Source organism: Trachypithecus francoisi, unplaced genomic scaffold (assembly GCF_009764315.1).
Source record: "Trachypithecus francoisi isolate TF-2019V2 unplaced genomic scaffold, Tfra_2.0 Lachesis_group9, whole genome shotgun sequence".
Taxonomy (NCBI): domain Eukaryota; kingdom Metazoa; phylum Chordata; class Mammalia; order Primates; family Cercopithecidae; genus Trachypithecus; species Trachypithecus francoisi.
The window spans coordinates 3,882,082-3,906,050 of record NW_022681474.1 but is presented as its reverse complement, the minus strand read 5'-3'; the positions used below and the strand labels follow the sequence as shown (position 1 = coordinate 3,906,050).

Genomic DNA, 23,969 nt, shown 5'->3' with positions numbered 1-23,969 from the left:
GGTAGCTCACACCTGGAATCCCAGCACTTTGGGAGGCCAAGGTGGACGGATCACCTAAGGTCAGGAGTTCAAGACCAGCCTGGCCAACATAGTAAAACCCTGTCTCTACTAAAAATACAGAAACTAGCTGGGCATGGTGGCACATGCCTGTAGTCCTGGCTACTCGGGAGGCTCAGGCAGGAGAATCACTTGAACCCGGGAAGCGGAGGTTGCAGTGAGCCAAGATCACGCCACTGTACTCCAGCTTGGGCGACAGAGTGAGACTTCATCTCAAAATAAATAAATAAATAAATAAATAAATAAAATTAGCCAGGTGTGGTGGTATGCAACTATAGTCCCAGCTATTAGGGAGGCTGACGTGAGAGAATCTCCGGCTTTTCTCCAAGCCCATTTCTGATGTCAGCCATAATGAAAACAAGTCTAAAGAATGGAGACATCTGTGGTGCAAAGAAGTATCTCGTCTTCCAACCTAAATTAGAAACTAAAAAATATAGGTGTGTAAATCTGGGAGAAGAGGAAAGAATAAAATGATCACTCGTGGAATTATTTGGATTGAGAACTATCTAGAGGCCCAGGGTAAATGATCTAGCATGAAATAAGCACAAATCAACCGGCAAACCGCTGCACAATCACTGGGTACCTAAGTTGTACCCAGCTGTCTAAAAGAAACAGAGAAACATAGAAACATAGGAGGGGGTGCAGCAATGATCCATGTGAGCAGAGGGAAAGGCAGTGCCTTGCCCAGGCTCTAAACAACACAGGCCAGGGAACAGGGCAGCAGGTACAGGAAGAGAGAGGGCTAAGGCATGTTAGGGTGAAGGAGGGCAGGAAGGAAGGAAATATGGAAAGAAATCACACACACACACTCATACACACACATATATATACACGCACACACGCAAACACACATGCACACATGCACGCACACACATGTTCCTTTCAAGAGTCAGTTCACCATGGATATGAATGGAACATGTGCGTGCGTGCAGGGAGGCTGGAATCAGAGATACTGCTTGAGAGGAAAGGGGAGGTGCTGTTTTAATTCTAAGTTGTCCAAAATGTAGAAAGAAAGAAAATTCTCATTGAAAACTTATATTTCCATGGCCCTTTTTTTTTTTTTTTTTTTTTGAGATGGAGTCTCGCTTTGTCGCCCAGGCTGGAGTGCAGTGGCTGGATCTCAGCTCACTGCAAGCTCCGCCTCTCCGGTTTACGCCATTCTCCTGCCTCAGCCTCCCGAGTAGCTGGGACTACAGACGCCCGCCACTTCGCCCGGCTAGTTTTTTTTTGTATTTTTTTAGTAGAGACGGGGTTTCACCGTGTTAGCCAGGATGGTCTCGATCTCCCGACCTCGTGATCCGCCCGTCTCGGTCTCGGCCTCCCAAAGTGCTGGGATTACAGGCTTGAGCCACCGCGCCCGGCCTCCATGGCCCTTTATGTATACTTTTGTTTTTATTTGCGATGGAGTTTCACTCTTGTTGCCCAGGCTGCAGTGCAATGGTACAATCTTGGCCCACCACAACCTCTGCCTCCCAGGTTCAAGCAACTCTCCTGCCTCAGCCTCCCAAGCAGCTGGGATTACAGGCATGTGCCATCATGCCTGTCTAATTTTATATTTTTAGTAGAGACAGGGTTTCTCCATGTTGGTCAGGCTGGTCTCGAACCACCGACCTCAGGTGATCTGCCCGCCGTGGCCTCCCAAAGTGCTGGGATTTATGTATACTTTCATGTTGGTGTTAATCATTTCATGTTGGCACTACAGAAAAGTTGATTCCGCCACAGTCTGCCTGGTAGGCCAGGCTTGCTTTGTGCACAAAGCTTGGCAGCCTGCGGTGAACTGACCTTCCTCCCCGCTGGCCTCCGCTTGGTATGGCTGTGTGATCATATTAATTTGGCCAGGTATTGTGGCTCAGGCCTGCAATCCCAGCACTTTGGGAAGCCAAGGTGGGAGGATCTCTTGAAGCCAGGAGTTTGAGACCATCTTGGGAAACATGGCAAGACCCCATCTCTTTGAAAAAGAGCTAAGAAACTAGCCATACGTGATGGTGGTGTACCTGTAGTCCCGGGTACTCAGGAGATTGAGGCGGGAGGATAACTTGAGCCCAGGAAGCGGAGGCTACAGTGAGCCATGATCACCCCACTGCACTCCCGACTGCGCAACAGAGTGGGACCTTGTCTCAAAACAATTTTTAAAAATCATATTAGTTTACATTATATATTACATATATATTTAAATGACCCAATGTTTGGTGATCAATAATAATACACATACATTGTAGAAAATTTTAACAAAATAGGGAAAAAAAACCCTAAAATGCACTCATGTGACTGCTCTTTGCAAGAAAACTTTTGTTAAAATTCAATCTATTTTTTCCCATTCACATTTAGTTGAACTATACACATTTTATACAGGTATATACATATATATGTATATATGTTTTCAAACTTAATATCACACTGAATACACTACATTGCATCTTTTTTTGTATAACACGTTTATTTTAGTCCAGGAGTGGTGGCTTACACCTGTAATTCCAGCACTTTGGGAGGCTGAGGTGGGCGGATCACCTGAGGTGGGAGTTCAAGACCAGCCTCACCAAACATAGAGAAACCCCATCTCTACTAAAAATACAAAATTAGCTGGGCGTGGTGGCGCAATGCCTGTAATCCTAGCTACTTGGGAGGCTGAGGCAGGAGAATTGCTTGAACTCAGAAGATGGAGGTTGCAGTGAGCCAAGATCGCGCTATTGCACTCCAGCCTGGGTGACAAGAGCAAAGTTCTGTCTCAAAAAAAAGAAAAAATACAAGGAAAAAAAAACCCTAAAATTAACTCGTGTGGCTGCTCTTCACAACAACAACATTGTTACGATTCAATGTATTTTTTTCCATTCACATTTAGTTGAAAAATATACATTTAATACAGGTACATGCATACATATGTATGTATTTCTTCAAAGTTGGTATCACACTGAGTAGACTACATTGCATCTTTTTTTGGTATAAAACATTTAATTGGTCTTCGTGGAGAATTAGATGTATCACCACAGTATTATAACTGAGCCATTCATTTTGTAGCTTCATCAACATTAACTGGTTTGCTTTCATGGCACTGCTAAGAAATCAGGTCTTTTTGCAGAAGTTCAAGAGAAAGGCCTTTTGAGAAATGTGGAAGTTCCTCTTGTACACTTACAAAAGCTTTGTTTACTCTGCTAACTTTTTCATCATTCCTAATGTTTATCTTAAGATCAGTGGTAATTGGTTTTGCTCTGTTTTTAGCCTTAAAGCTTTTTTGGCTGGCTGTGCGAGATACATTCCTGGACTTCTGCCCTCTTAATTTCTTCTTGGCCATTGTCAGGAATTCAATACTTCTTAAGCTCCAGGTGATGCTGCATCTTTTTTTCACCTTAGATTTTTGCATATTTTACCATGAATACATAGTCTCCAAAAATGTGACTTTTGAGGCAGAATTATAAATATATATATATTTTCTTTCTTTCTTTTTTTTTTTTTTGAGACAGAGTCTCATTTAAAAAAATGCTGGATGTTGGCTGGGCGCGGTGGCTCATCCCTGCAATCCCAGCACTTTGGGAAGCCGAGGCGGATGGATCACTTGAAGTCGAGATCGAGACCATCCCGGCTAACACAGTGAAACCTCTATTAAAAATGCAAAAAATTAGCCGGGCGTGGTGGTGGGTGCCTGTAGTCCCAGCTACTCAGGAGGCTGAGGCAGGAGAATAGTGTGAACCCAGGAGGTGGAGCTTGCAGTGAGCCGAGATTGTGCCACTGCACTCCAGCGTCGGTGACAGAGCCAGACTCCGTCTCAAAAAAAAAAAAAAAAAAAAAAAAAATTAGCCAGACATGGTGGTGTGCGCCTGTAGTCCCAGTTACTTGGGAGTCTGAGGCAGGAGAACGGCTTGAACCTGGGAGGCAGAGGTTACAGTGAGCCAAGATTGCATCAGTGCATTCCAGCCTGGGTGATAGAGCGAGACCCTGTCTCAAAACAAAACAAACAACAACAACCAAAACTGCTGGGTGTGGCGGGTCACACCTGTAATCCCAACACTTGGGGAGGCCAGAGTGGGAGGATCACTTGAGCCCAGGATTTCAAGACTAGCCTGGGAAACAAAGTGAGACCCCCCTCTCTACAAGATGTTTTTTTTTAATTAGCCAGGCCTGGTGGTGTGCCTGTAGGCATAGCCAGTAGGGAAGCTGAGGTGGGAAGATCTTTTGAGCCTGGAAGTTCAAAGCCGCGGTAAGCCATGATCATGCCACTGCACTCCAGCCTGGGAGACAGAATGAGACTGTCTCAATAAATAGATACTTACATACATACATAAATACATAAATTGGACTCATACTGCATATACAGTTGTTTTTCAAAACTCATTATTACATTGTGAATATTTCCCTATTATTAAATGCCGTAAGACCTGATTTTTTTTTTTTTTCTTTTGAGACACAGTTTCATTCTGTCGCCCAGGTTGGAGGGCAGTGGCATTATGTGAGCTCACGGCAACCTCAGCCTCCAGAGTTCAAGCGATTTTTGTGCTTCAGCCTCCCGAGTAGCCGGGATTACAGGTGTGCACCACTACGCCTGGCTAATTTTTGTATCATTAGTAGCGACGGAGTTTTGCCATGTTGGCCAGGCTGGTCTCGAACTCCTGACCTCAGGTGATCTGCCTGCCTCAGCCTCCCAAAGTGCTGGGATTACAGGCATGAGTCACTGCGCCCCGCCTAAGACCTGATTTTTGATGACTTCATAGCATTCGAGACTGGATTTTCCTATACTCATTGAACCAACACCCTATTACTATATGTAAGTTTGTTTTCTTTTCCTGTCTTTTTTTGCTTACAGTTGTAAATAATTTGATGAATATGCTGATTTTCATTGTTGGGTAGTTCCGTGGGTATTTCTTTAGGATAAATTATTTGACATAGAATTGCTAGTCAAAGGCTATCAAACATTTTAATATTGCCAAACAAGTCTCAAAATGCTGTTATCAACGAGCATTGATAATAAAACCTGAGGCCTTACCCTTTTTTTTTTTGAGACCGAGTTTTGCTCTTGTTGCCCAAGCTGGAGTACAATGGTGCGATATCAGCTCACTGCAACCTCCGCCTCCCGGGTCCAAACGATTCTTCTGCTTCAGCCTCCTGAGTAGCTGGGATTACAAGCATACACCACCATGCCCAGCTAATTTTGTATTTTTAGTAGAGACGGGGTTGCTCCATGTTGGTCAGGCTGGTCTCAAACTCCCAACCTCAAGTGATCCACCAGCCTTGGCCTCCCAAAGTGCTAGGATTACAGGCGTGAGCCACCGTGCCTGGCTGCCTTACCCTTTTTTATTTATTTATTTATTATTTATTTATTTATTTATTTTTGAGACGGAGTCTCGCTCTGTCGCCCAGGCTGGAGTGCAGTGGCCGGATCTCAGCTCACTGCAAGCTCCCCCTCCCGGGTTCACGCCATTCTCCTGCCTCAGCCTCCGAGTAGCTGGGACTACAGGCGCCCGCCACCTCGCCCGGCTAGTTTTTGTATTTTTAGTAGAGACGGGGTTTCACCGTGTTAGCCAGGATGGTCTCGATCTCCTGACCTCGTGATCTGCCCGTCTCGGCCTCCCAAAGTGCTGGGATTACAGGCTTGAGCCACCGCGCCCGGCCTATTTATTTTTTTTTGAGACGGAGTCTTGCTCTGTCGCCCAGGCTAGAGTGCAGTGGCACGAACTCTGCTTTACTGAATGAAGACCTTGTGTAATCCATCCGCTCCCGTCCTCATTCAGGACAGAGATTTAAGCATAGATAAGAGGATATTCCCATGCTTCCCTTTTAACAGGACGTCGGTGATTTTCATTGTGCCCCTTGGCATATTTCATGACTATGATTCATATGTGGATTCTTAATGAGAAAAATTTACAAATTACTGTTCAAAGTAAATTATGGTGTCTATGCAACCACTACCTAAGCTAGAGGAAAAGGGTGGGCTGGGTGTGGAAGTGAGCAACTCAAGGATATATACACACACACACATATATACAAAAACACACACGCAGACACGACAGGTATCTGAAGCGTTGGTGTCTCCGCTTGCTCTGTTACCTAAAACTCAAGTGCAGCACAGTATAGCTATTCTGGCCTCTATACAATTAAAACTAAGATTGAGAACTCAGATATAACTCTTTTAAAGGGAGTGCTAAATTCAGACTGAAAATGGCTGCCTCATTCATCTATAAACAGAACAATTTAAAACACATGTATTCATTATAAAGCATGCAGAACTTGGAAGACTATAATCTACTATTTTTAAAGACTGAGCCAAAAGTACATATTGCTTATACAATATTTCAATTTTTCTTGGACTGAAACACAATAAATACCTCAACACAGCCTGTGCAAATAAGCAGCTTCAATATTCCTTCACAGATTATTCCTAGTGCCTGAATGACTGACTCCACCATGATCCAGCTGCCTCAGGTTGTATTCACTAATTCTATGCATTCTAACAGTCTGTATTTTTGGATGCAACTATACTATAGGATTTACAGAAAACAAATCAGTATACCAAGATAAATACACTTCAGTGTTAAGTTTTACAGTGCTACCAGAGGGGCCGGGCGCGGGGGCTCACGCCTGGAATCCCAGCACTTTGGGAGGCCGAGGCAGGCAGATCCCGAGGTCAGGAGATCGAGACCATCCTGGCTAACACGGTGAAACCTCGTCTCTACTAAAAAATATAAAAAATTAGCCGGGCGTGGTGGCAAGTGCCTGTAGTCTCAGCTACTCAGGAGGCTGAGGCAGGAGAAGGGTGTGAACCCGGGAGGTGGAGATTGTAGTGAGCCGAGTTTGCGCCACTGCACTCCAGCATGGGTGACAGAGTGAGACTCTATCTCAAATAAAATAAAATAAAATAAAATAAAATAAAAAAGGACTACCAGAAATACCAGAAAGTCAAATCGACTGCTTACTGTCCACCGATTTTTTTTTTTTTTTTTTTTTTTTTTTTTTTTTTTTTTTGAGACGGAGTCTTGCTCTGCCGCCCAGGCTGGAGTGCAGTGGCCGGATCTCAGCTCACTGCAAGCTCCGCCTCCGGGTTCACGCCATTCTCCTGTCTCAGCCTCCCGAGTAGCTGGGACTACAGGCGCCCGCCTCGTCGCCCGGCTAGTTTTTTGTATTTTTAGTAGAAACGGGGTTTCACCGTATTAGCCAGGATGGTCTCGATCTCCTGACCTCGTGATCCGCCGTCTCGGCCTCCAAAGTGCTGGGATTACAGGCTTGAGCCACCGCGCCCGGCCCACCGATTTTTTTAATTTTATTTTTTGTAGAGATGAGGTCTCACTATATTGCTTAGGCTGGTCTCGAACTCCTGTGCTCAAGTGAGCCTCCTGTCTCAGCTCCCCAAAGTGCTAGGATTATAGACACAAGCCACCGTGTCTGGCCTGTCTACTGACTTTTAAAATGTTCTACATAGATTTTGCCAAGAACTCCAATATTCAATGACAATCATTTCGGTCTTCATGGAGCTTTTTTTTTTTTTTTTTTTTGAGGCGGAGTCTCGCTCTGTCGCCCAGGCTGGAGTGCAGTGGCCGGATCTCAGCTCACTGCAAGCTCCGCCTCCCGGGTTCCCGCCATTCTCCTGCCTCAGCCTCCTGAGCAGCTGGGACTACAGTCGCCCGCCACCTCGCCCGGCTAGTTTTTTTTTTGTATTTTTAGTAGAGACGAGGTTTCACCGTGTTAGCCAGGATGGTCTCGATCTCCTGACCTCGTGATCCGCCCGTCTCGGCCTCCCAAAGTGCTGGGATGACAGGCTTGAGCCACCGCGCCCGGCCTGGAGCTTTCAAAATACAGGTCTTTCTGCTTCTTTGCTGCGCCATAGCTCAGATGTGGGAAGTAAACAGAATGGTCAAGATTTGGCCAGAATGGTTAAGAGAATGGTTGAGGAAAAAATTCCTGCAAAATATGTTGCAAAAGGCTGGGCATGGTGTCTCACACCTGGAACCCCAGCACTTTGGGAGGCCGAGGCGGGTGGATCGTTTGAACTCAGTTCGAGACCAACATGCCAAAACCCTGTCTCTACTAAAAATACAAAAATTAGCCAGGTTTGGTGGCGTGTGCCTGTAATCCAGCTACTCGGGAGGCTGAGGCCGGAGAATCACTGAACTTGGGAGGCAGAGGTTGCAGTGAGCTGAGATCATGCCACTGCACTCCAGCCTGGCTGACAGAGTGAGACTCCGCCTCAAAAAAAACACAGAAGTTGCAAAACCAGGTCCTCTTACTTTCCCTGCCTTCCTCTGCAACATTCCTTTTGACATCAGTGGTTCTCAAACTTTTTTGGCCATAGCCACGTGGGGTCCTTATGTAAGACATTCCTCAAGTCCCACACCCCGGAAATTCTGATTCTGTGAGTCTGAAAAACCAGGGGCAAGAATGTCGCCTTCTAACACCCCAGGTGATTCTAACACAGGTGTATCTGGGCCACTATGCAATACTGGTTTTTGTTTGTTTGTTGAGACTGAGTCTCAAAGAGCTTGTTTTTGAGACTGAGCCTTTGTCGCCCAAGCTGGAGTGCAGTGGTGACTGCAGGTTGCTCACTGCAACCTCTGTCTCCCAGGTTCAAGCCATTCTTGTGCCTCAGCCTCCCCAGTAGCTGGGAATACAGGTGCGCGCCACCAAACCCAGCTAAATTTTGTATTTTTAGTAGAGATGGGGTTTCACCCTGTTGGCCAGGCTGGTCTTCTTTGGACCTCTGCTCATCTGCCCACCTTGGCCTTCCAAAGTGCTGAGATTACACGTGTGAGCCACCATGCCCAGCCAACACTGCTTTAAAGACAAATTCTTCCTCGGGATCATAAGACTTACATGGATCTCTAAGTACCCAACATTTTCTCTTTATACATAGCAATCTTCAAAGATTATTTCCGTAAGTACATACTCCACTTATCTCCCTCCTCTCAATAGGCCTGCCACTGAGGAAAACACCAGCTCTCAGGGCACAGGGCACAGGCTACACTGAAGTTCAGACTTAGTCGCTATTAAGAAAAAAAAAAAAAAGAAAAAGCTCAACAGTAGGTTGATCTTACTCAGAGGTTTCCAACACATTTTATTTTGCAGACCACTGGTTTGTAGCTTTTGAGGACCAACATCCGTATATCAATTCCTATAAAATGTCCAATCAATTTCAGTTCCGTAGCAGGCTCTTCCAAACTGCACACCATGCTTATGGCTGGAGGTCCAGTTACACATGCATAAAGGCTGCCCTGCCCGCTGGTTCCCGGAGGAGGTCGCGTCCGAGTTAAAGCCTCTTCCAAGAGCTTGATCTTCCCAGGGGTCATTTCCTTTGGCAAGAAGTCAGTTTACATGTGCGGCTTTGATGCCTGTGAGCAGGAAGCACCAGAAACATGCAGGATGTGCTGCTTTTTCTCTCATGAAGGTGGGCACTTGAGAATCCAGTGCCCTTGTGCTTAATGACAGGAATCCCTCCTCATTGCTCAGTAGGTTAAAATATAAGGAAGCCTCCACTTTACGAAACACAGATAACACCTTTTTAGATTGCCTATTTATTCTAGAACTACAAAATTTAATTCAAGAAAATATAGGTCCCATGAAAGACTTAAAAGTTTTATAAAACTAAAATCTAGTTTTTCCCGATAAATTGTACTTTAGGCAAAACCCTCCCAATGCTTCTAAAATAATACTAAAAGGGGCATCTGATTATACAAGAGCAATTTAAAAAATTAAATATTTATTTGAATAACAAGTTTTAAGTTCGAGCTGCAATGTTGGCAATGCAGGTTTTTAACACAGATCACAAAAAGCGTGCACAAAAAAGTACTGGCACAAAGGACAAAATAATGCTAAGAATTAGGCTAAACAGCTGCTGATTTTCAGAAAACAAAAGGCCTGAAATCACTATACAAAATATAAAATGTATTAAACACTACCATCCACAGAACAGTCTTTATTATTGATTATATTTAAAAATTATTTGCGTAATTATATATTGAATTGTAAATGAGTATTATACATGAACCTCCATTCGGAAGGCAATTCCTTATAGCACTATAGAACATCTAATTACATTGCAAAAAGTATCCTTTTTTGCTATCGATAAAACAGTTAATGATATTACTGTAAATATCAGGAAGGCTACAAAAAAAGAAATAAGATTTCTTTTTTGTCTTCAAAGGGTTTTCCATGCAGTGAAGAAGCACTTGCCGTGTTGAACTGAATGCACTACTGGAGAATGTTCTGGTCCAAGATGCTCTTGAGAGACAAGACTAGGCTTTTCAAATCAAACACTCAAAGGAATCATGCAACCCTCTTATGACTGGGATACCGCCATGTGCAACTTACCAATGCTGTCTCTCCAGAAAACCATTCAAGACGCTTAAAAAAAAAAATCGGACTTATATGATAAATATACATAAAATGAAGACACCAACTGCTATTTGACATGACTACTGGTAATGTCTGTGCTAGGTGAAAGCACCTTTAAAAAGAGCCTATGCGGCAAGAGATAAGTGTCTAAAGATTCAAAATGAATCAACAGTATTGGATAACAATATAATTCTCAACTCAGAAGCTGCCTCAAGATTAGGTGCATCTTCAGTTAATGTAACAGGAAAAAAAGGCAATGGATTTTATTTTATTAATTGTATCCACTTACAAACAGACCTAAGGTCACCCCGATGTGTAGACACAATGAGATTTTTGTTGTTTATAGTCTTTAATTGAAGTGATAAGGGAAATAGATCTATTTAAAATCAAAACCAAACAGCTATTTCTGTCTAGATTAAGAGGTGGCCCCAGGTGTGGGATTCACATTTTGAGTGGCCACTTGTGGTGCGACCTCGATGATCCGGGGTTTGTCTATGATTCTGGCTGTGCGGTTGCCCTTCTCTACAATCCCAATAATCCATGCTTGGTGGCCTTCACCGTATTTGGGGGACTTTATCTCTGCACAGAACCGAGCTGCTTGCTCACGTGGTAAACAGATCAGAAGGCCGCCTGGCAAAAGAAAACAAGGATGACTGTTAGTGTTGACACGACAGCAGCTTCTCTGCCTCTACTGCTTCTGCAGAGACCCAACTTCCATCAGCAACTTGCTGCCGCCTATATGCAAGTAGAAGCTTTTTTTTTTTGAGACAGGGTCTCACTCTGTGGTCCAAGCTGGAGTGTGGTGGTACAATCACAGCTCACTGCAGCCTCAATGTCCTGGCTCACGTGACCCTCCCACTTCAGCTTTGCCAGCAGCTGAGATTTTTTGTAGAGATGAGGTTTCACTGTGTTGCCCAGACTGGTCTAAAACTCCTGGACTCAAGCAATCCCCCTGCCTTGGCCTCTCAAAGTGCTGAGATTACAGGAATGAACCACCACACCCAGCCTAAGAGGTCTGTTCTGTGATGTAATTAAGCAATTGCTAGTAAACTCTTAACACACACACACATAATACACCCCAACCTTCAACTGTGAAAATGATCTGTTTGTGAACCACATAGCACTGTGTAGGGGTAAGGTGTTCAGGGCATCCATGAGCCATGTGGGAGCTACTCTTTCCATGCTACACTGAAACATATATTGACAAACAAAAGGGAACTTCTGAGTCTCTACATCGACTCTCTCATTTTACTGAGAATGCTTTTTTGTATTTTTAGGAAATTTAAGACTCATGATACAGTATATGCCCCAAAGTATCCAGGTTCCAGTCCTGACTCTGGCATTATATCCAAAAGACAAATGTTTAAATACATTAAAATAAACCTTGGTTGCTCTTTCCAGTAGCGAGGCCAGAAAAGTTTTAATTTTTCCAAGTAGACATAAGAGGATGAGGAAAAACTGTAGTCTACTTCTACAAAATGTAAAAATCTTGTGGCTGGGCGCGGTGGCTCACATGTGTAATCCCAGCACTTTGGGAGGCCGAGGTGGGTGGATCACCTGAGGTCAGGAGTTAGTTCGAGAGCAGCCCGGCCAACATGGTAAAACTCTGTCTCTAAATTAGCTGGGCATGACGGCGTACTCCTGTAATCCTAACTCCTCTGGAGGCTGAGGCAAGAGAATCACTTGAACCAGGGAGGCGGAGGGTGCAGTGAGTTGAGATTGCGCCATTGCACTCCAGCCTCCTGGGCGACAAAAGCGAAACTCCATCATAAATAAAATAAAATAAAATAAAAACTTGTTATTTCTGAAGAAAGGAAACACATCGAAATGGCTGGTAACATTCATCAATTCATTCAGTTTCCATTCAGTGCCCAATTATGTGGCAGACACTATCCTGGCCAGACCCTGAACCAGCAGGGGAAAAACCCCTGCCCTTTTGGAGCTTACTTCTAGAAAATGGTTTGTTTTTTTAAACGGGAGGCTGAAGGGTCCTCTGTAAAGGCGGTGAGAGGCCTGGCAGAGTCCTGAAGGCCCCTCGCCACTGTATAGGTCAACGTGACCAGGGCTTTGTGGTCTCAGCACTGTGGTCCCTTGCCCCTGGCCTACTATGGAATCTCCCAGGGAGCCTTCCCAGATACTGAGGCCCAGGCCCGCCCGTTTTTGGGAGGCTGGGGCTAGGCATGTGTATTTTTCTTTTTTTTTTTTTTTTGAGACAGAGTCTCACTCTGGCTGGACTGCAGTGGGGCAGTCTCGGCTCACTGCAACCTGTGCCTCCCAGGTTCAAGCGATTGTCCTGCCTTAGCCTCTGGAGTAGCTGGGATTACAAGGCGCACACCAACATCACCCGCTAATTTTTGTATTTTTAGTAGAGACGGGGTTTCACCATGTTGGCCAGGCTGGTCTCCAACTCCTGACCTCGGCCTCCCAAAGTGCTGGAATTACAGGCGTGAGCCACCAGGCCTGGCAGGCATATGTATATTTAAAATCCCAAGGTAATTCCACTCTTTTGCAGGGTAGAAAACTGAGTTCTAGAGGAAAGGAAACAGAAAAAGAAACCGAAACTGAAAAAAAGGTGGGAAAAAAATAGGGAGACTTAAAAGCTGAAACAGTGAAGGTAAAAGGAACACAGGGGGCAAAAGAAAAATGGCACTTCAGGAGGATGCACCGTCTGGCTCCAGCTAGAGCCGTGGGAGCGGGAATGAAGGATGGCGAGCCTGTAGGCCTGTGGGTGGTGGCCTCAGTAGGCCATGCTGGAGTATCTGCCATGATGAAGAAGAGGACGTCCCACAAGTTCTGGACAGATGTGGTCACCAAATTAATGAGGAAACAAAAGGAGCTTAAGTTTAGAAAAATGACAAGGGATATAAAAAACTCCCTAGGAGTCAAAAACTACTGGGGCGTATGGTGTCAGACCTACACTGCTATCTGATAGCTCTCTCAGCCTACGCTTGCTCCATCTCCCATTTATCCTCCATTTATGTTTCCTCTAATAAATTACTGCATATCTTCAAAAAAAAAAAGCACTTTAAAGACATAATATCCTATTGTATTCTTTTTTATTCTATATCATTCTCTTTTCTTTTTCTTTTTTTTGAGGCAGAATCTTGCTCTGTCGCCCAGGTTGGAGTGTAGTGGCACAATCTCGGCTCACTGCAACCTGTCTCCTGGGTTCAAGTAATTCTCCAGGCTCAGCCTCCCAAGCAGCTGGGATTAAAGACATGTGCCTAATTTTTTGTGTGTTTATAGTGGAGATGGGGTTTCACCATGTTGGCCAGACTGGTCTTGAACTCCTGACCTCACCTGATGTGCCCGCCTCAGCCTCCTGAGGTGCTAGGATTACAGGCAAGAGCCACCACACCCGGCCCCTTTTTTTCTATATCATTCTTAAAACAACGTTAGATAATTTTCAAGGGAAAAAATATCACCTGTTCAAAGTAACCTATGGGTATTACAGTTAATATAAATGCGAAGCTTTCAGTAAAAACTGAATGCTGACTAATTTTCCTCATTGCCATATTCTTGCATCAAAAAGAACACAGGACACTCAACTTCGGCAAGGCTGCTGGATCCTCCCAGGATGGCGGGGACCAGACCCACTGGGAGGAGGAAAGGCACCAGCTGCTACGGAGGCTGAGGTCGGCAGCACGGACCTTGAACAGAGTCGGGACCCACTCGGAGTGGGAGTGCTGCTTTCTCGCCGAGCCTTCGGATAGCCTCACTATTTAGTCCTCAGAAGCGCCCAGCATCCTGTACCTGAGGTCTCCGGGCAGGTCCCGTGCATGAGGCCGAACATGTTTCCGCAGGCCTTGCTCACTGCAGCCATCTTGGCCAGCACCGGGAGGTTGTGGATTACAAATGACACCTCGTTCCTCTGCTGCTTGGCCAGGTTCTGCGCATGGCCCAAAATCCCGAAGCCCGTGATGTCAGTGGCCGCGTGGGCATTGAACGTGTGCATAAGTCCTGCAGCTGGGAGAGAGAGGGGTGACTCTGAGAAAAAACACCTTTCCTCAACTCAAAAATCTTACATCCACAATTGATCCGCAACTTCCTTCCTTGTCAGGGAGATAACAAATCGGAATAATGAAAACTCAAAGTTGTAAAATCAACCAAAGACATAATGAAATCCGAAAGTTCTTATTTCAGTTTGAACGACCTGAAAACTATTGGAAGCTTCAATCAATAGTAATTTTCCAGTAAACTAAAAAAACTATGCAGAGGGATGATGATCTCAGTGGAAGGTAAACCTACCAAGACCATCTGAAAACCAAATACCAGCACTTGTTTCTTTTTTTTTTTTGAGATGGAGTCTTGCTCTGTCATCCAGGCTGAGGTGCTGTGGTGAGATCTCGACTCACTGCAACCTCCGCCTCAAGTGCTCAAGTGATTCTCCTGCCTCAGCCTCCTGAATAGGTGGGACTACAGGTGCACAACACCACGCCCAGCTTTTAGACAGGGCTTCACCATATTGGCCAGGCTGGTCTTGAAATCCTGACCTCATGATCCGCCGGCTCCGGCCACCCAAAGTGCTAGGATTACAGATGTGAGCCACCACACCCGGCCAAGACCAGCACTTTTTAAGGCCTCACTCAATATCAAGGTACTCCTGCTAGAGATGAATTGCGTGAAAGTTTATTTTTTAAAAAATGTTCTTTTTTAAGAGACAGAGTCTTGCTCTATTGCCCAGGCTGGAGTGCAGAGGCATGATCATAACTCACTGCAGCCTCCTCCTCTTGGGCTCAGGCAGTCCTCCTCCTGCCTCAGCCTCCCAAAGTGCTGGGATTACAAGTGTACAAGTCACTGCACCCGACCTATTATTTAATAGACTTTATTTTTTGAAGCAGTTTTGCGTTTAGAAAGAAATTAAGTAGCAAGTAACAGGAAGCTGCTATTACCCTTCGCCCCAGGTTTCGCCTATATTAACATGTTGCATTAGCGTAGTGTATTTGATAAGTCAGTACTAATACATGACTATTAACTAAAGTCATAGAGGACACTAGGGTTCACCCTTTGCTGTCAATTCTACATATCCAACATTATAGTATCACACAGAGAACTTTCATTGCCCTAAAAATCCTCAGTGCTCCACCTGATCCCCTTCCTCTCCGATAACCTCTGGCCACCACTGATCTTTTCTCCATCTCTACAGTTTTGCCTTTTCCATAGTGTCATACAGTTGGGATCTTCTGCATGGAGCTTTTTCAGACTGGCTTCTTTCACTTCGTAATATGCACTTAAGATTCCTCCACATCTTTTCATGGCTTGATAGCTCTTTTCTTTTTACTGCTCAATAATATTCCATACTACAGATACACTACAGTTTGTTTATCCATTCACCCACTCACCCACTGAAGAAATGAATGGCTGCTTCCAGGTTTTGGCAATTATGAACAATGCTGCTACGAAGACTTGTCTGCAGGCTTTTGTGTGAATGTAAGTTTTCAACTTTGAGTGATTATCAAGGAGCACAATCGTTGCATCATATAATAACATATTTAGTTTCCAAGTGGCTGTGCCAGTTTTCAGTCCTGACAGCAATGGATGCGAGTTCCTTCCTGTTTCTCTACACCCTTGCCAGCAGTTGGTATTGTCAGTGCTTTTGGTTTTTTTATGAGACAGGGTCTCACTTTGTCACCCAGGCTGGAGTGCAGTAGTGCGATTACAGCCCACTGCAGCCTCAACTTCCTGGGCTCAAGTGATCCTCCCACCTCAGCTTCCCAAGTAGCTGGGGCTAAGGCGCAAGCCACCATGCCCAGCTAATTTTCTGTATTTTTCTGGTAGAGACGGGGTTTCATCATGTTGCCCAGGCTATTCTCAGTGTTTTGGATTTCAGCCATTCTAATAGGTATGTAGAGGCATCTCAATCATTGCTTTAATCTACAGTTCCCTATTGACGTACGACGCTGAGGTTTCCTTTTATGCTTACTTGCCATGTGTGTATCTTCTTTTGTGGTGTCTGTCAAGGTCTTTGGGCCATGTTTAAATTGAGTTGTTTTTTGTTATTGAGTTTTAAGAGTGCTTTGTGTATTTTTGGATACCCGACCTCGAACAGGTATGTTTGGCAAAATTTTCTCCCAGTGTGTGGCTTGTCTTTTCATCCCCTTAACAGTGTTTTTCACAGAGCAGAAGTTTTTTATATTAATGAAGCCAAACTTACCAATTTTTTCTTTAACAGATAGTGCTTTTGGTGTTATAAAGTCATCACCAAACCCAAAGCCACCTAAATCTTCTCTGATGTTATCCTTCCAGTTTTATATTGTGTTTTATTTAGGTTTACGAGTCATCAATATGGTCTGGCTCTGTGTCCCCACCCAAATCTCATCTCAAATTGTAATCCCCACATGTCAAGAGAGGGACCTGGTGGGAGGTGACTGAATCATGGGGCGGTTTCCCTCATGCTGTTCTCGTCAGGGTGAATGAATTCTCACGAGATTTGATGGTTTTCTAAGTGGCAGCTTCCCCTGCTCTTCCCTGTCCTGCTGCCTCATGAAGAAGGTGCCTGTTTCCCCTTCACTATCCGCCATGACTGTAAGTTTCCTGAGGCCTCCCCCACGTGAAACTGTGAGTCAATTAAACCTCTTTCCTTTATAAATTACCCAGTCAGCCGGGCATGGTAGCTCATGCCTGTTATCCCAGCACTTTGGGAAGCCAAGGTGGGTGGATCACCTGAGGTCAGGAGTTCAAGACCAGCCCGGCCAACATGGTGAAACCCTGTCTCTACTAAAAATACAAAAATTAGCTGGGTGTGGTGGCGGGCACCTGTAATCCCAGCTACTCGGGAGGCTGAGGCAGGAGAATGGCATAAACCCAGGAGGCGGAGCTTGCAGTGAGCTGAGATCCGGCCACTGCACTCCAGCCTGGGCGACAGAGCGAGACTCTGTCTCAAAAAAAAAAAAAAATAAAAATAAATAAATTACCCAGTCTTGGCTATTTATAGCAGTGTGAAAATACACTAAACACTCATTTTGAGTTAATCTTTATGAAAGATATAAGATCTGTATCCAGAATAATTTTTTTCATGTGAATGTCCACTTGTTCCAGCACCATTTAGTGAAAAGACTCAAGGCCTGGTGCAGTGACTCAAACGCCTGTAATCCCAGCACTTTGGGAGGCTGAGGAGGGTGGATCACCTGAGGTCAGGAGTTCAAGACCAGCCTGGCCAACATAGTGAAACCCCGTCTCTACCAAAAATACAAAAATCCACCGGGCATGGTGATCCATGCCTGTAGTCCCAGCTACTGGGAAGGCTGAGGCAAGAGAACTGCTTGAACCTGGTAGGTGGTGGTTGCAGTGAGCCAAGATCATGCCAATGCACTCCAGCCTGGGTGACAGAGTTAGATTCTGTCTCAAAAAAAAAGTTTACTAGGATATATAATATGAGAAACATTAGTCATGTCAAAAGAATGAAAGCAGGCACTCCAAATACATATACTAACCACTTATATAGTGAAAACTTACACTAACCACTACTTTAAAACAATAGTAAACCACCAGCCAAACATGAAAAAAGTCCTGGAAGAATACATAAAAATGCTAGCAGGAGCTGTTTTGGGTAGATGGACTATGGACAACTTTTTTCTATACTATTTTCCATTTTCTAAAAACTTTTCTATAATAAGCATGTAATTCTTTTATAGTAGAAGAAATGTATAAAATAAATGGGAAGAGAAGACATATTCAAAAACGCTTTTTAAACACAGCGTGCCATTGTAAACTGTGGTGAACACTTCAGAAGACAGTTTGGCACTATCCATAAAAGCTGAGCCAGTACTGATCTCTTACACGTGCATCAGAGGGCTGGGCCTAGGAAGTCCATAGCAGTCACCCCAGTGTAAAAACAGGAGAGCAGAGAAGGTAGTGGAAAAATCATACAGCAGTCAAAAGGAATCTACTGCAGCTACATACAACAAGGAGACTCTCAGGAACAATGGTGGATAAAAACAAGTTAAAAAAATGTAAAACTAATTTACCGCTTAAGAACACAAGGGCTGTGCAATAAAAACATTCTAAAATGCAAGAAAATAAACACAAAATTCAGTGGTTACCCCTAAGCAGGAATGCAGGGGATGGGTGGGAGTGGGAGCACCTTTAGGCTTCCAAGGTCATGTTCTGGAAATAGCTCCAGTATATTCAACTTTCTATATTTCCATTCTGAATGGTTTGCTTCCAAATCTTACATAGGTAACCCACACAAATGCTTTCTAGAAACAGTCCCTCTGGTATGTCAGAGGCTAGGACTTCCTTCTTTATCATAAAGCACTGTAAGTCAGGGACCATCTGTAGTGATCCATGGAACACCAATCTGGTACCAGGGGAAGACGATCTGTAGTCACTGGCCAAAAAACTGGCCACCTACCCTGAGACAGTATGTGGCCAACAAAGCCTAAGACATTTACTATCTTGGACCCCTGGGACCGAAGCGCCCTTCCCGCCTGTCATACCTGTCCTGTTGAGCCTCGCCATGTTCATCATTGCCTCCTGGTAGGCCAGCTCTACGTCTTCTTGGGTGACCACGAGTTTGATCTTATTCCATTTCTCAGGCTAGTAATAGGAACATAAGTGAGGGAGAGAAAGAGAGGAAAATGTCATTAATCTTTACTTCCAGCCACTGAGAAAAACAGCAACTTTTTCCTTATTTAACTTCTAGGGACTTTAACTCAGAAAACTGAACTTTCCAACTCTGGTTTTTCCATGAATAGTATTTTAGGTGTCCATTAGACCTGTCAGTATGGCGTCTTTTCTGTTCTCATCCCACGTTTCTGTAATCAAATGCTGTGATTTATTGGGTATGTGTAGCCTAGCAGGACACAGAGCAGCACTGCTGTAGACGCAGTGTAGTGTCCTGCTAGTGGAGAAGGGCTCCCCCATCCCTGACACTCCCTGCCTCGCCTGCTTCCAGCTCCCTGCTAGCTCAGGCCTGGGAGGTGGGGCTGGAAGGCGCCTCTGTGCAACATCTCCACAATGGCCTTCCGCTCTGCTCCCCACCACAGGGGGAGGAGGGAAAAATCAGCTAAAGAAAGCAGCAGCCTTAGAGAATTTTTCTACCCTGCTACATCAAGCTAAGATATACCAGGCTGATGAAAGACGTGCAATTATTGATTATTCTCTTTCAACTGTTTCTCAGGACTGGTAGTTTCAGATGATAGTTGTAGAAATTAAATGCACCATGATATGTGAGAATATACCCCGATCTTATTAATTTGTGAGTTGTTATGGCAATGAAGAAAACCAATCTTAAAGTATGATTATAGCTCACTGGAAAAATGACTCAGGAGACGTATCTTCATTCTAGATAGATTCATTCTCCACAAGAGACTTATTTATCAAAATGTTCTGAGTTACTAATCAGTTTCAAAAGACAAAACTACCAAACAAAAACAACCAAAAACCACATAAAACAATTTAAACTGTCGTCAGGCAAGATGGCTCACACCTGTAATCCCAACACTTTGGGAGGCCGAGGCGGATGGGTCACCTGAGGTTGTGAGTTCAAGACCACGCTGACCAACATGGAGAAACCCCATCTCTACTAAAAATGCAAAAATTAGCTGGGTGTGGTGGCCTGTAATCCCAGCTGCTCGGGAGGCTGAGGCAGGAAAATCGCTTGAACCCAGGAGGCGGAGGTTGCAGTGAGCCGGAGATCGTGCCACTGCATTCCAGCCTAGACAACAAGAGCAAAACTCCATCTCAAAAAAAAAAAAAAAAAAAAATTAAACTGTCAATAACCCTGGCTTTATTTATACCCCAAACACCACGCCTTCCACACATTATCCTCCATATTATTTCTTAGTCATGTTTAAGACATGAAAGACGAAGCTATCTCAGGGCCAAGTAAACAAAGCTAACCCCCTGCCGAGCTAATTCTCTATAGAAATATCTTAAAGCTCCAGGCTGGGGCTTACCTACTGCAATCAAGCATTCAATATGCAAAACTGTTATCTAAAGAATATGAACAATTCCTAGGATTTCTTTAAGGACTTGACTGACATTAACTCCCTGGATATGAAACTAAAAAACCTCACTTCCCAAGTTCTCCAACAAAAATTACCTACAAACGTCCCATTCTCCTCCCTCCCAGCACAGCAGTGGTTTACTCACAATGTCCAGCCACTGGTGCACAGCCACTGCCACCTGTGTCCCCAGGGGTTTTGTTAACACCAGCACATCCCCCGGCACTGCATTGTCTGGCCTGAAGAAAAAAGAAAAACGGCACGTTCTAGTCAAACTAACCAAGGAGATGAGCTCATCGCTATTAACACAAGAGAAGGAATATTCTGTCAGAAATAGATTTGCCTTTGCATTTCCTTAAACTGAAGCCAACCACCAGCATGTATGGGACAGAGCCTTCCAACCTGCTACTGAGGCTATTGCTGGAACAAAACATTCAGCCGTCAGGCTGGGTGCAGTGGCTCATGTCTGTCATCCCGGCACTTTTGAGAGGTCAAGGTGGGTGGGTCGCTTGAGCCCAGGAGTTCAGGACCAGCCTGGGCAACACAACAAGGCCCCCATTTCAAAAACAATAAGTTTTTTTAAAAAAAGGAATGAAAACATTTAGCCTTCAAAAGTTTCATCAGGTCCAGATCTCCCCTCGACCACACACGAGTTGTGTGTGTCATTTTCGCTACAGACCCACCAGCATTCGAAAGCTTCTGAAACAGAGAGTGCTTCTTTATGACCACTGATATCCTAGAGACTCACGATGGATTGTTCGGCCCAGGGGTTTGGTGGATTTGCTGGCGATCTGTGGGTCTAATGTCTTGGTGATTTCTGCCACCAGGTTCTCAAACTCAGACTGACCGACTGTGAGTTTCCTACCTGGCACCCAGATGCCTCGGTGGTCCCTTAGAGACAGAAGGCAATACTAAAAAGGCACCTCTGAAAGATGGTAGCTGGCGCCCCCAATGAAACATCTACCGGATTTGCATCCACACTACCAGGAAGCAGGTCTGAGAGTTGCGCCTTTCACAGCTTCAGGAGCTGAGCACATAATCGTTCCATTCCCCGATGCTGGCCTCCTCCAGTACTCACCCAAATCGACGAAAACAAAGCCAGGGCCGCAGATTTCAATGCCAACACCCAGCTCCCCAGCTCAACCTACACCATTTGTATCCTCTCAGCTTTGAAAAATAGAAATCTGTGACTATGCAAGAAACTGGTTTTCCAGAAACCAGACCTGAAGACATAAATGTCTTTGTCTTTGAATTCAGACTCAGTTGTACAATAAAGCTGATCTAAAAAAATTTTTTTTATTACACTTTAAGTTCTAGGGTACACATACACAACATGCAGGTTTGATGCATAGGTATACATGTGCCATACTGGTTTGCTGCACCCATCAACTCGTCATTTACACTAGGTATATCTCCTAATGCTATCCCTCCCCCAGCCCCACATCCCCTGACAGACCCCGGTGTGTGATGTTCCCCTTCCTGTGTCCAAGTGATCTCATTGTTCAATTCCCACCTCTGAGTGAGAACATGTGGTGTTTTGTTTTCTGTTCTTGTGAGAGTTTGCTTAGACCGATGGTTTCCAGCTTCATCCATCTCCCTGCAAAGGACATGAACTCATCCTTTTCTATGGCTACATAGTATTCCTTGGTGTATATGTGCCACATTTTCTTAATCCAGTCTATCATTGATGGACATCTGAGTTGGTTCCAAGTCTTTGCTATTGTGAATAGTGCTGCAACAAACATATGTGTGCATGTGTCTTTATAGTAGCATGATTTATAATCCTTTGGGTATATACCCAGTAATGGGATCGCTGGGTCAAATGGTATTTCTAGTTCTAGATCTCTCTTTTTTGTTTGTTTTTTAGACCAAGTTTCACTCTGTCACCCAGGCTGGAGTACAGCGGCATGATCTGGGTTCACTGCAACCTCCGCCTCCTGGGTTCAAAAGACTCCTCAGTCTCCTGAGTAGCTGGGATTACAGGCACCTACCATCATGCTCGGCTAATTTTTTGTATTTTTAGTAGAGACCGGGTTTCACCACGTTGGCCAGGCTGGTCTTGAACTGGCCCGCTTCGGCCTCCCAAAGTGCTGGGATTACAGGCGTGAGCCACCATGCCCGGCCAACAAGACTGAATTTTTTTTTTTTTTCTTTTTTGAGACAAAGTCTGGCTCTGTCACCCAGGCTGGAGTGCAGTGGTGCGATCCTGGCTCACTGCAACCTCCACCTCCCGGGTTCACACCATTATCCTGCCTCAGCCTCTCCAGTAGCTGGGACTACAGGCGCCCGCCACCTCGCCCGGCTAATTTTTTGTATCTTTAGTAGAAACGGAGTTTCACCGTGTTTGCCAGGATGGTCTCAATCTCCTGACCTTGTGATCCGCCTGCCTCGGCCTCCCAAAGTGCTGGGATTACAGGCTTGAGCCACCGCGCCCGGCCTAAGACTGACTTTTCTTAACAAGACATCCAATGTGGAAAGTGACAACTTGGTTAGGAGAGAAACTTCTCCAAAGAAGATACACAAATGGGTGGTAAGCACACGGAAAGATGCTCAGCCTCATCTGTCATCAGGCAGACACAGATCAAAACCACAAAGACATTCCACTTCATACCCACCAGACTGGCTAGAATCCAAAAGACAGACAGGAAAACAAGTACTGAAGGGGTCGTAGACAAATTGGAATCCTCATACATGGCTGCTGGGAATGTAAAATGGCACAGCCATGTTGGAGACCAGTCTGATGATTCCTCAAGTTATATATAATTACCACACGAGTCAATTCTTAGGTATACACCCAAGAGAACTAGAACATGTCTACACAAAAACTTACACATGAATGTTCATGGCAGCATCATTCACAATAGGCAGAAACAACCCAAAGGTCCGTCACCTGAGGAATGGCAAAATAAATCAGGGTCCATCCATGCAATGGATTAGACAGCCATGCAAAGGAATGCAATGCTGACTCACGCTACAACACGAATGGACCTGGAAAACATTCCGCTACGGGAAAGAAGCCAGATACAACATGGCATGCGGCATGATTCCATTTCTGTAAAATGTCCAGAACAGGCAAATCCCTACAGACAAAAGCACATTCTTCATTGCCAGAGGATGGGAGCAAGAGGGAACTGGGAGTGAGCTACAGGGCTTATTTTTGGGGTGACGAAAACATTCTGGAATTGGATAGTGATGACAGGTACACAACCTGTCAATACTAAAAACCAACACACTGTGTACTTCAAAATGCTGAAATCTATGTTATGTGAAATTCTGTATGTGAATTATATTTCAATTAAAAAAACTAAAATGCAGGCCAGGTGCAGTGGCTCACGCCTGTCATCCCAGCACTTTGGGAGGCTGAGGCGGGCGGATCACAAGGTCAGGAGATCAAGACCATCCTGGCTAACACGGTGAAATCCCGTCACTTCTACAAACACAAAAAATTAGCCAGGCGCAGTGGCGGGCGCCTGTAATCCCAGCTACTCGGGAGGCTGAGGCAGGAGAATGATGTGAACCCGGGAGGCGGAGCTTGCAGTGAGCCGAGATTGCGCCACTGCACTCCAGCCTGGGCGACACAGTGAGACCCCATCTCAAAAAAAAAAACAAAAAAAATGCTAATACTACACTAAGTGACAGAATCCAGGATGGGGC

At 44.8% G+C, this 23,969-nt stretch overlaps 1 protein-coding gene and 1 pseudogene across 4 annotated transcripts in view; both read right to left on the bottom strand.

Moving 5' to 3' along the window:
* Window positions 1–3,046: 3,046 nt before the first annotated feature.
* LOC117081978 lies at window positions 3,047–3,390 on the bottom strand (annotated as a pseudogene).
* A 5,683-nt stretch (window positions 3,391–9,073) lies between these two features.
* SEPHS1 (selenophosphate synthetase 1) overlaps window positions 9,074–23,969 on the bottom strand; it is a 31,644-nt gene continuing 16,748 nt past the window's right edge. For 2 of the 4 annotated variants that reach the window (XM_033208345.1, XM_033208348.1), the window contains 4 exons: window positions 20,464–20,554; window positions 18,807–18,906; window positions 14,122–14,334; window positions 9,074–10,998 (listed from right to left, as the gene is read on the bottom strand). In XM_033208345.1, coding sequence (XP_033064236.1) covers window positions 10,784–10,998; window positions 14,122–14,334; window positions 18,807–18,906; window positions 20,464–20,554 — 619 coding nt within the window. In that variant the 3' untranslated portion in view covers window positions 9,074–10,783. The remainder of the gene's footprint in view (window positions 10,999–14,121; window positions 14,335–18,806; window positions 18,907–20,463; window positions 20,555–23,969) is intronic. The other 2 variants (XM_033208346.1, XM_033208347.1) reach the window with 1 other exon arrangement.